This window comes from Pyrgilauda ruficollis, unplaced genomic scaffold (assembly GCF_017590135.1).
Source record: "Pyrgilauda ruficollis isolate IOZ18807 unplaced genomic scaffold, ASM1759013v1 scaffold243, whole genome shotgun sequence".
Classification (NCBI taxonomy): domain Eukaryota; kingdom Metazoa; phylum Chordata; class Aves; order Passeriformes; family Passeridae; genus Pyrgilauda; species Pyrgilauda ruficollis.
In genome coordinates this window covers 539,062-549,705 of record NW_024523745.1, presented here as the reverse complement: position 1 = coordinate 549,705, position 10,644 = coordinate 539,062, and the positions used below count along the sequence as shown (strand labels likewise).

General features: G+C 70.1%; 3 protein-coding genes across 3 annotated transcripts in view; all 3 read left to right on the top strand.

Moving 5' to 3' along the window:
• The first annotated feature begins 1,100 nt into the window (after nucleotides 1–1,100).
• ODF3B (outer dense fiber of sperm tails 3B) lies at nucleotides 1,101–2,730 on the top strand. Its single transcript, XM_041470274.1, has 7 exons — nucleotides 1,101–1,209; nucleotides 1,288–1,491; nucleotides 1,576–1,677; nucleotides 2,011–2,126; nucleotides 2,231–2,246; nucleotides 2,414–2,551; nucleotides 2,636–2,730. Exons 1-7 carry the CDS (start codon nucleotides 1,101–1,103, stop codon nucleotides 2,728–2,730), a joined length of 780 nt encoding a protein of 259 aa, XP_041326208.1.
• Nucleotides 2,731–3,528: 798 nt separating this feature from the next.
• LOC121355100 (thymidine phosphorylase-like) lies at nucleotides 3,529–6,109 on the top strand. The gene is made up of 6 exons (XM_041470273.1): nucleotides 3,529–3,655; nucleotides 4,159–4,361; nucleotides 4,436–4,534; nucleotides 4,735–4,864; nucleotides 4,941–5,059; nucleotides 5,792–6,109. Exons 1-6 carry the CDS (start codon nucleotides 3,529–3,531, stop codon nucleotides 6,107–6,109), a joined length of 996 nt encoding a protein of 331 aa, XP_041326207.1.
• A 945-nt stretch (nucleotides 6,110–7,054) lies between these two features.
• LOC121355099 (thymidine phosphorylase) overlaps nucleotides 7,055–10,644 on the top strand; it is a 4,590-nt gene continuing 1,000 nt past the window's right edge. The window contains exons 1-7 of the mRNA XM_041470272.1: nucleotides 7,055–7,181; nucleotides 7,685–7,887; nucleotides 7,962–8,060; nucleotides 8,261–8,387; nucleotides 8,464–8,585; nucleotides 9,318–9,480; nucleotides 9,852–10,082. Coding sequence (XP_041326206.1) covers nucleotides 7,055–7,181; nucleotides 7,685–7,887; nucleotides 7,962–8,060; nucleotides 8,261–8,387; nucleotides 8,464–8,585; nucleotides 9,318–9,480; nucleotides 9,852–10,082 — 1,072 coding nt within the window. The remainder of the gene's footprint in view (nucleotides 7,182–7,684; nucleotides 7,888–7,961; nucleotides 8,061–8,260; nucleotides 8,388–8,463; nucleotides 8,586–9,317; nucleotides 9,481–9,851; nucleotides 10,083–10,644) is intronic.

Below are 10,644 nucleotides of genomic sequence, written 5' to 3'. Positions count from 1 at the left end.
CCCCACCCCGCATACCCAGCTCCCCCTACACAGAGACCCCCCAATAAAGTGACCGAAGCACCGGGACCCCCCCGTGTCCCTTCACTGTGTCTGCGCCCCATGGGTGACACCAACAGGGGACGGGGACCCTCAGCCCCGTGTGACCCCCGAGCTCCCCATGGGGGGTGGACGGGGGGCACGACCGGAGGTGTCCCCAGGTCAGAGGTGTCCCCAAGAGAAGGGGTGTCCCCAAGGCAGCCCCTGGGGATCTCACCCAGTTTCTGTGTTCCCATGTCCCCCCATGTCCTCGTGTCCCCCTGCCCTCCTGTGTCCCCCATATTCCCATGTCCCCACATCCCCTATGTCCTGCCCCCATATCGCCCTGTCACCCCCTTCACCCTCTCCCTGTGTGCCCGTGTCCCTGTGCTCTTCCCATGTCCCCCCATATGTCCCCATGTCCCCCACATGTCATTCATATCCAAATCTCCATATTCCCCTGTCTCCCACTGTCCCCATGTCCCCTCCCATGTCCCCTCCTGTCCCTCCGTCCTTGTGCTGTGTCTCCGTGTCCCTCCTGTCCTCCCCACGGGGTCCGGGGGGGTCATATATGGGGTTCTGGGGGGTCAGATATCAGGTCCGAGGGGTGCATCCATGGGGTGCCAGGGGTGCATCCATGGGGTGTATTTTTGGGGGGCATTCATCGGGATGTACCCATGGGGTGTATTTTTGGGGTGTATCCATGGCATGTACCCATCGGGATGTACCCATGGGGTGCCGGGGTGTATCCACGGGGCTCCCGGCGTTCCCTCCCCGGCGCTGTCACTATTGTCACCCCGGGGTGCTGAGCGCTGTCCCGAGGGGACAAAGCGCTGGAACCCCGTGGCCATTGTGACACCATGGCCACCACGGCCACCACGCCGCCGCTGCCGGCGCCCGCGGCCCCGCAGAGTCACTTGTCACCAGGGCGCCGCTGCCACCAACACGGCCATCACCGCATGCCGGCGCCGCTGCTGCCACCCCGCTCACCGCGGGCAGCCGCGCCGGGAGCACCCACGTCCCCCCCCGAGGCCACCGGCCCGGGGGCCGAGCCTGAGGCTGGGGCGCCACCAACGAAGCCCCCCATGTCAAACGACTTCTGGGTGGGCCCCTGGAGACCCCACCGGCTCCGGGGGCCCACCTCGGCCGCGTACCCCAGCCCCGGGCCCAAGTACAGGATCGCCAGCAGCACCGGTGAGTGCGGAGCCGCGGGGCCGACGGGGGACGCGAGCCGGGGGCGCCGAGTTCCACCGAGCCCCTGCCCGCCCCCAGGCAAAGACCAGCGCGACCCCTCCGGACGCCGCGCCCCCGCCTACAGCTTCGGGATGAAGCTGGGGGGCCCCGAGGAGCCGCGCTCCCCCGGCCCCCAGTACCTGGTGCCAGCCGGCTTCACCGCCCGGGGCCGAGAACGCGGCCCCGCCTTCACCATGGGCGGCCGCCCCCGCGAGCGGCAGGCCAGCAACACACCTGGGCCAGGTGAGTGAGGGGCCGCAGCCCCGGGGGCGGCACCCCGCGCAGCGCCCGGAGCGCACGGCGGCTGACCCCCGCTCGCCCTTGCAGCGTATTATTCCCCGGAGCAGGCCAACAGGGTGACCCTGCCCTCGGCCCCCGCCTGCTCCATGAGGTCCCGCGGCCGCCCGGACAAACCCCAGCAGACACCAGGTGAGAGAGAGAGTGGGATGTGAGGGGTCCCCCGTGGCCCCCGGGGCTGGGACCCCATCATCTCCCTGGGGCTGGGCTGGGACCTCCAACACCCCACCTGGGCTGGGATCCCCATCATTCCCCTGTGCTGGACCGGGCCGGGACCCCCTGATCTCCTCTGGGCTGGGCCCCCCATCTCCTCTCAGGCTGGGACCCCCCATCCCCCTGGCCAGACTGGGCTCCCCAACATCCCCTGGCTGGTCTGACCCGCCCAGCGTCCTGGGGCTGAGCCTTTCCTCCCCACCTGTGGGAAGGTGAAGCCCCGTGTCCCCCTGAGCCATGTTCCCCCACCAGGCCCTGCCACCTACCAGCTGCCACCTGTGGTGGGCCCCCGCCTAGTGAACAAGACATCGACCCCCCAGTATATCATGACAGGGCGAGGCCCCAGCATCTTCGATGACAATAAACAGGTGGGGGCTGGGAGGGCCGGGGGACTGGGGGGGCAGGGGGCTAGGGAACTGGGGGTCGGGTGCAAAGGGACTGGGGTACTGGGGGACTGGATCTGGGGTATCAGGGTCCCGGGGACTGGGGTACCAGGAGTGTGCAGTGCCAGGGGGCCGTGGGGTTGGGGTACCAAGGAGTCTGGAGTGTCACAGCTCCGGGGGGCTGAGGTGCCAAGAATGTGGGGTGCAGGGGCTCTGGGTACTGAGGGTATGGGGCATCCAGGGGGTGACATCACCCGCCCCTCTCCCCGCAGACCCCAGGACCCAACAAATACGGCACCGTGGACACCAACTTGTACATGGCGCGGGCCCCCCGCTGCACCATAGTGGGGCGGACCCGCTCGCCCCTGACCTCCAACACACCCAGCCCCAGCGACTACTACCCCAAGCCGGTGAGTGGGGACGGGGACAGGGACAGGCCTGGGGGACAGGGACCCACAGCCCCTCACCTTCACACCGCCTCTGTCCTCCCGCAGGACCAGAAAAAAGGACAGACCTTTGGTGTGCGCCACTCGGAAAGCGTGGTCCCCATGATGGACTTGCACCTGTAGGGAACTGGGGACATGGGTGATGCTGTCAGCCTGTGACAAACACAAACTACAGCAGCACTCGCTCACTCTCCTGTGTGACACTGTCAGCCTGTGACAAACACGAACTACAGCAGCACTCACTCACTCTCCTGTCCCTCTGCGTCGCACGGGGGGCCGGGGGCTCCCCTAAAGCCACACCTTGCCCATCCCAAAGGAAACCCTGTCAGGGCCACGGAGAGGGACCCCATGATGGGGTGGGATGCACCAGGGGTGAGGGATGTGCTAGCAACCCCCTCCCTGCTCCAGTCCCATCCCATCCCATCCTACCCAGGACCTGGGGCCATGGGGTGCTCTGGGGACACCGAACAGAGAGGGGACATCCATCAGCGCCGCGCCTTGAGGACTCCCCCCGCTCTGTGGGATCTGTGGGATGGGGGGATCCCTGGCATGGCATCACCTGCAAGTGTCCAGGGTGAATGAGGGACCCAGGGGCCACCCCTCGTGTCAACCCCCGTGCCACCCCCGTATCACCCCGCGCCGAGGCCTCTCCCGTGCCCCGCTCGTTGCCCCGGGCTCAAAGTCCACGGCCGGAGCCGCCTCGCCACCCGCGGGCAGCGGGCACCGGTCACGGGGCCAGGCGGGCACGGGGCCAGGCGGGCACGGGCAGGTCCCGGCAGCGCCGGGGGAGGCGCGGCCGTGCGGGCTCGGGGTGGCGGCTCTGGGCAACCGGGGCGCGGCGGGACGGGCTCGGGTGCCATTGGTGCCACTTCGGGGTGTGACTGCTGCCACATCGCGGTGCCGGCCGGCCCAAATCGCGGTGCCAGCTGTCCGGGACAGGGATGGACGCCCTGACCCCTCTCCCGGCCCTGATCCGCAAGAAGCGGGACGGGGAGCGTCTGGAGGACGCCGAGATCCGGAGCTTCGTGCGCGGCGTCACCGAGGGCACCGCGCAGCAGGGACAGATCGGTGCGGGCGGGAGGGGCGCGGGGACACCCCGGGGCCGGGAGGGCAGCGGAGGGAGCGTGAGGGGCGACACGGCCGGGGACGCGCCAACGAGACGGGGACGTGGTGGGGAGCGCGGGCAGAAACGTGGGGACATGGCCAGGGGAGTGACAAAGGCACAGGGGGCACCGGGGCAGGGGGGGTCTCAGCAGTAGGAGGGACAGCAAGGGAAACCCCGGGACATGCCGAGGGGTCCTGGGCAGGGGACACGGCTGGGGGACCACCCTGGGAGGACAGGAGAGGGACTCCAGGACATGGCAATGGGTCATGAGCAGGGGACACAGCTGGGGGACCCCAGCGCGTGGCAGAAGGTCACGGCCAGGGGATGTGGATGGGTGGGGGTCCTGGGGAGGGCACTGAAGTGGCCCCGCGTGTCCCTGGGTGCCACGCAGATGGCATCTGGCTGCGGGGCACGGGTCAGGTTGGGGACAGGGGAGGTGACATGTGGCCGGCCGCTGTCACCCCAGGGGCCATGCTGATGGCCATCCGGCTGCGGGGCATGGACGCGGGTGAGACACTGGCCCTGACCCAGGCCATGGCCAGCTCTGGCCGGACACTGGCCTGGCCGCCCGCCTGGCACGGGCTGGTGGTGGACAAGCACTCAACTGGTGGCGTTGGGGACAAGGTCAGCCTGGCCCTGGCCCCCGCGCTGGCCGCCTGTGGCTGCAAGGTGAGGGGAACCCGGGGATGGGGCAGGGACAGGGGGGTCCCCGAGCCCCTGCGCCCACCTGTGTCCCTCCCCAGGTGCCCATGATCAGCGGGCACGGGCTGGGCCACACCGGGGGCACCCTGGACAAGCTGGAGGCCATTCCCGGGTTCCGCGTGTCCCAGAGCCCCGAGGAGGTGACGGACGGGGGGTGACAGGAGAGGGACAGGGACACCATGGGCACCCTCACACCCTGCAGGATCCGGGCTTGGGGGCACTGGGGCTCCAGAGCTCATCACAGTGGGGTGATGAGGGGGTCTCACTGGGACACCCTTGGGGGGTGTGTGGGGTGCCGGTGGGGTGTCCCTGGGGTCCCACGGGACACCGGTGCCCGCAGATGCAGCACATCCTGGCGCGGGTGGGCTGCTGCATCGTGGGGCAGAGCGCGGAGCTGGTGTCCGCGGACCGGGTGCTCTACGGGCTGCGCGACGTCACGGCCACCGTGGACAGCCTGCCCCTCATCACCGGTACGGGCACGCGGGGCGCGGGGACACGCGGGGCGCGGGGAGGGGGCGCAGGCGGTGACCCCCCCGCCCGGCCCAGCCTCCATCCTCAGCAAGAAGGCGGCGGAGCGGCTCTCGGCGCTGGTGCTCGATGTGAAGTTCGGGGAGGCAGCTCTGTACCCCACCCAGGAGAGCGCGCGGGAGCTGGCCCAGAGCCTGGTGAGACCTCGGGGACCCCCGGGACCCCTGCCCGGCTGCCCGGCCCACTGTCCCTGCCCTCTCTGCCTGCCTGCTGTCCCGGGCCATTCCCGCTGTCCCTGCTCCTGTCCCTGTCCTTGCTCCTGCCCTTGACCCTGCCCGCTGCCCCTGGCTGTCCGTGTCCCCACGTGTCTCGTCCCTCTCTACTCTCCCTGCCTGCTGTCCCTTGTCCCTCTCTGTTCTCCTTCTCACTGCCCCTGCCTGTCCCTGCTCCTGTCCCTGCTCCTGTCTCTGTCCGTTTGTCCCCTATCCCTGCCCTGTCTCTCCCTGCCCACTGTCCCAGCCTGCTGTCCCTGTCCATCCCCATCCCTGCCCGCTGTCCCTGTCCTTGTCCACTCTCCCTGCCCACTGTCCCCTCCCACTGTCCCTGTCCCTGCCCTCTCTCCCTGCCTACTGTCCCTGGCCATTCCCGCTGTCCCTGCTCCTGTCCCTAACCCTGCCCCTTGTTGTCCCTGTCCCCACGTGTCCCATCCCTATCCTGCCTGCTGTCCCTTGTCCCTATCTGTTCTTCCCACTGCCCCTGCCTGTCCCTGCTCCTGTCTCTGCCCGCTGTCCCTGTCTCTGTTTGCCCTCTCTCTCTGTCCCTGTCCCCACGTGTCCCCATCCCTGACCTCTGTCCCTGCCCGCTGTCCCCGCCTGTTGTCCCTGTCCCTGCCCGCTGTCCCCGCCACCCCCGTGCGTGTCCCCGCGCAGGTGGAGGTGGGCGCACACCTGGGCATCCGCACGGCGGCCCTGCTGACCCGCATGGAGCAGCCGCTGGGCCGCGCCGTGGGCAACGCGCTGGAGGTGCTGGAGGCGCTCGAGTGCCTGGAGGGGGGCGGCCCCCCCGACCTGCGGCAGCTGGTCACCGCCCTGGGTCAGTGCGGTGACACGGGGGGACACGGGGGGGGACAAGGAGGGGGCGGCCCCCCCGACCTGCGGCAGCTGGTCACCGCCCTGGGTCAGTGCGGTGACACGGGGGGACACAGGGCAGGACAGGTCTGCAGACATGGGTCCTGTGTCCAGTCCTGACCCCCCCACCCCGGGGTCCCCCCCACACTCTCTGTCCCCTCCTAAGCCACTCCTGGGGTCCCCGTCCCCCTCCTCTTGCCCTCGCCCCTCCTCCCTGTCCCGAGCAGGGGTGGGAGCACAGAGGGGCAGTGGGGCAGGGTTTGGGGCTGCTGTCAGCCTGTGACAAACACAAACTACAGCAGCACTCGCTCACTCTCCTGTGTGACACTGTCAGCCTGTGACAAACACGAACTACAGCAGCACTCACTCACTCTCCTGTCCCTCTGCGTCGCACGGGGGGCCGGGGGCTCCCCTAAAGCCACACCTTGCCCATCCCAAAGGAAACCCTGTCAGGGCCACGGAGAGGGACCCCATGATGGGGTGGGATGCACCAGGGGTGAGGGATGTGCTAGCAACCCCCTCCCTGCTCCAGTCCCATCCCATCCCATCCTACCCAGGACCTCGGGCCATGGGGTGCTCTGGGGACACCGAACAGAGAGGGGACATCCATCAGCGCCGCACCTTGAGGACTCCCCCCGCTCTGTGGGATCTGTGGGATGGGGGGATCCCTGGCACGGCATCACCTGCAAGTGTCCAGGGTGAATGAGGGACCCAGGGGCCACCCCTCGTGTCAACCCCCGTGCCACCCCCGTATCACCCCGCGCCGAGGCCTCTCCCGTGCCCCGCTCGTTGCCCCGGGCTCAAAGTCCACGGCCGGAGCCGCCTCGCCACCCGCGGGCAGCGGGCACCGGTCACGGGGCCAGGCGGGCACGGGGCCAGGCGGGCACGGGCAGGTCCCGGCAGCGCCGGGGGAGGCGCGGCCGTGCGGGCTCGGGGTGGCGGCTCTGGGCAACCGGGGCGCGGCGGGACGGGCTCGGGTGCCATTGGTGCCACTTCGGGGTGTGACTGCTGCCACATCGCGGTGCCGGCCGGCCCAAATCGCGGTGCCAGCTGTCCGGGACAGGGATGGACGCCCTGACCCCTCTCCCGACCCTGATCCGCAAGAAGCGGGACGGGGAGCGTCTGGAGGACGCCGAGATCCGGAGCTTCGTGCGCGGCGTCACCGAGGGCACCGCGCAGCAGGGACAGATCGGTGCGGGCGGGAGGGGCGCGGGGACACCCCGGGGCCGGGAGGGCAGCGGAGGGAGCGTGAGGGGCGACACGGCCGGGGACGCGCCAACGAGACGGGGACGTGGTGGGGAGCGCGGGCAGAAACGTGGGGACATGGCCAGGGGAGTGACAAAGGCACAGGGGGCACCGGGGCAGGGGGGGTCTCAGCAGTAGGAGGGACAGCAAGGGAAACCCCGGGACATGCCGAGGGGTCCTGGGCAGGAGACACGGCTGGGGGACCACCCTGGGAGGACAGGAGAGGGACTCCAGGACATGGCAATGGGTCATGAGCAGGGGACACAGCTGGGGGACCCCAGCGCGTGGCAGAAGGTCACGGCCAGGGGATGTGGATGGGTGGGGGTCCTGGGGAGGGCACTGAAGTGGCCCCGCGTGTCCCTGGGTGCCACGCAGATGGCATCTGGCTGCGGGGCACGGGTCAGGTTGGGGACAGGGGAGGTGACATGTGGCCGGCCGCTGTCACCCCAGGGGCCATGCTGATGGCCATCCGGCTGCGGGGCATGGACGCGGGTGAGACACTGGCCCTGACCCAGGCCATGGCCAGCTCTGGCCGGACACTGGCCTGGCCGCCCGCCTGGCACGGGCTGGTGGTGGACAAGCACTCAACTGGTGGCGTTGGGGACAAGGTCAGCCTGGCCCTGGCCCCCGCGCTGGCCGCCTGTGGCTGCAAGGTGAGGGGAACCCGGGGATGGGGCAGGGACAGGGGGGTCCCCGAGCCCCTGCGCCCACCTGTGTCCCTCCCCAGGTGCCCATGATCAGCGGGCACGGGCTGGGCCACACCGGGGGCACCCTGGACAAGCTGGAGGCCATTCCCGGGTTCCGCGTGTCCCAGAGCCCCGAGGAGGTGACGGACGGGGGGTGACAGGAGAGGGACAGGGACACCATGGGCACCCTCACACCCTGCAGGATCCGGGCTTGGGGGCACTGGGGCTCCAGAGCTCATCACAGTGGGGTGATGAGGGGGTCTCACTGGGACACCCTTGGGGGGTGTGTGGGGTGCCGGTGGGGTGTCCCTGGGGTCCCACGGGACACCGGTGCCCGCAGATGCAGCACATCCTGGCGCGGGTGGGCTGCTGCATCGTGGGGCAGAGCGCGGAGCTGGTGTCCGCGGACCGGGTGCTCTACGGGCTGCGCGACGTCACGGCCACCGTGGACAGCCTGCCCCTCATCACCGGGGGGGCCACGCGGGGCGCGGGGACACGCGGGGCGCGGGGAGGGGGCGCAGGCGGTGACCCCCCCGCCCGGCCCAGCCTCCATCCTCAGCAAGAAGGCGGCGGAGCGGCTCTCGGCGCTGGTGCTCGATGTGAAGTTCGGGGAGGCAGCTCTGTACCCCACCCAGGAGAGCGCGCGGGAGCTGGCCCAGAGCCTGGTGAGACCTCGGGGACCCCCGGGACCCCTGCCCGGCTGCCCGGCCCACTGTCCCTGCCCTCTCTGCCTGCCTGCTGTCCCGGGCCATTCCCGCTGTCCCTGCTCCTGTCCCTGTCCTTGCTCCTGCCCTTGACCCTGCCCGCTGCCCCTGGCTGTCCGTGTCCCCACGTGTCTCGTCCCTCTCTACTCTCCCTGCCTGCTGTCCCTTGTCCCTCTCTGTTCTCCTTCTCACTGCCCCTGCCTGTCCCTGCTCCTGTCCCTGCTCCTGTCTCTGTCCGTTTGTCCCCTATCCCTGCCCTGTCTCTCCCTGCCCACTGTCCCAGCCTGCTGTCCCTGTCCATCCCCATCCCTGCCCGCTGTCCCTGTCCTTGTCCACTCTCCCTGCCCACTGTCCCCTCCCACTGTCCCTGTCCCTGCCCTCTCTCCCTGCCTACTGTCCCTGGCCATTCCCGCTGTCCCTGCTCCTGTCCCTAACCCTGCCCCTTGTTGTCCCTGTCCCCACGTGTCCCATCCCTATCCTGCCTGCTGTCCCTTGTCCCTATCTGTTCTTCCCACTGCCCCTGCCTGTCCCTGCTCCTGTCTCTGCCCGCTGTCCCTGTCTCTGTTTGTCCTCTCTCTCTGTCCCTGTCCCCACGTGTCCCCATCCCTGACCTCTGTCCCTGCCCGCTGTCCCCGCCTGTTGTCCCTGTCCCTGCCCGCTGTCCCCGCCACCCCCGTGCGTGTCCCCGCGCAGGTGGAGGTGGGCGCACACCTGGGCATCCGCACGGCGGCCCTGCTGACCCGCATGGAGCAGCCGCTGGGCCGCGCCGTGGGCAACGCGCTGGAGGTGCTGGAGGCGCTCGAGTGCCTGGAGGGGGGCGGCCCCCCCGACCTGCGACACCTGGTCACCGCCCTGGGTCAGTGCGGTGACACGGGGGGACACAGGGCAGGCCAGGTCTGCAGACATGGGTCCTGTGTCCAGTCCTGACCCCCCCACCCCGGGGTCCCCCCCACACTCTCTGTCCCCTCCTAAGCCCCTCCTGGGGTCCCCGTCCCCCTCCTCTTGCCCTCGCCCCTCCTCCCTGTCCCGAGCAGGGGTGGGAGCACAGAGGGGCAGTGGGGCAGGGTTTGGGGCTCCTCAGGAGTGGGGGTCTCCGTGGGGGTCCCAGCCGTGTCCCGCTTTGGGGCGCAGGCGGGGTGCTGCTGTGGCAGTGCGGCATGGCCATGGGGGCTGTGGGGCGGTGTTTGGGGTGAGGGGGTCCCAGCCGTGTCCCGCTTTGGGGCGCAGGCGGGGTGCTGCTGTGGCAGTGCGGGATGGCCGCGGGGGCCGAGCAGGGCCGTGAGCGCCTGGCCCGGGCTCTGGACGATGGCTCGGCCCTGGGCACGTTCGAGGCCATGCTGGGGGCACAGGGGGTGCCCCCCGACACCGCCCGGGGCCTCTGCGCCGGGACCCCCGCCCAGCGCCGCCAGCTCCTGGGCGAGGCCAAGGTCTGCGAGGAGCTGCCCGCGCCGCAGGAAGGTCAGAGGGACCCCACCCCAAGCTCCCCTCTCTCCCTACACCCCGTGCCCCTCCGGGGGGCTGAAAGTCCCCCCATTCCCACTGCTCCCACCCATCGCCATCCCCCCCTTGCCCCTCCCCAGGATGCTCAAGACTCCCCTGGATTATTCCCCCCACCCTGAGAGTCCTCACCTGCCCACCCTGCCCCCCATCCTCTGTGCTTGGGGGTCCCCAAACCATACCCTGCCCCTTGAGGGTCCCCGCTTCCCCGTCCCGTTGTCCCTGTCCTTGTCAGGGGGTCCTCACCTGTGTCCCCTGCCCCACATCCCTGGGGGATGCCCATGTCCTGACCCGCCCGGGCTGGGGGCTCTCCCCTGTGTCCCCCATGTCCCTGACGCCCCCATATTGGGGATCCCCGCAATGTCGCTGCCCTGCCAAGGCTGGGGGCTCCCCCCTCCATGTCCCTGATCCCCTTGCCCTCCCATGTCCCTGTCCCTCCCGACCTCCCCGTGTCCCCTTGCTCCTCCCGTGGCCCCCAGACTGGGGTTTAACCCCGTGTCCCTGACACCCCCATGTTCCTGTC

Coding starts and splice junctions, on each gene's coding strand:
- ODF3B (XM_041470274.1), top strand. CDS start 1,101: ATGTCAAACGACTTCTGGGTGGGCCCCTGGAGACCCCACCGGCTCCGG. Junction 1,492..1,575: donor CAGCAACACACCTGGGCCAG/GTGAGTGAGGGG, acceptor TCGCCCTTGCAG/CGTATTATTCCCCGGAGCAG. Junction 2,552..2,635: donor GCGACTACTACCCCAAGCCG/GTGAGTGGGGAC, acceptor GTCCTCCCGCAG/GACCAGAAAAAAGGACAGAC.
- LOC121355100 (XM_041470273.1), top strand. CDS start 3,529: ATGGACGCCCTGACCCCTCTCCCGGCCCTGATCCGCAAGAAGCGGGAC. Junction 4,362..4,435: donor TGGCCGCCTGTGGCTGCAAG/GTGAGGGGAACC, acceptor GTCCCTCCCCAG/GTGCCCATGATCAGCGGGCA. Junction 4,865..4,940: donor CAGCCTGCCCCTCATCACCG/GTACGGGCACGC, acceptor CGCCCGGCCCAG/CCTCCATCCTCAGCAAGAAG.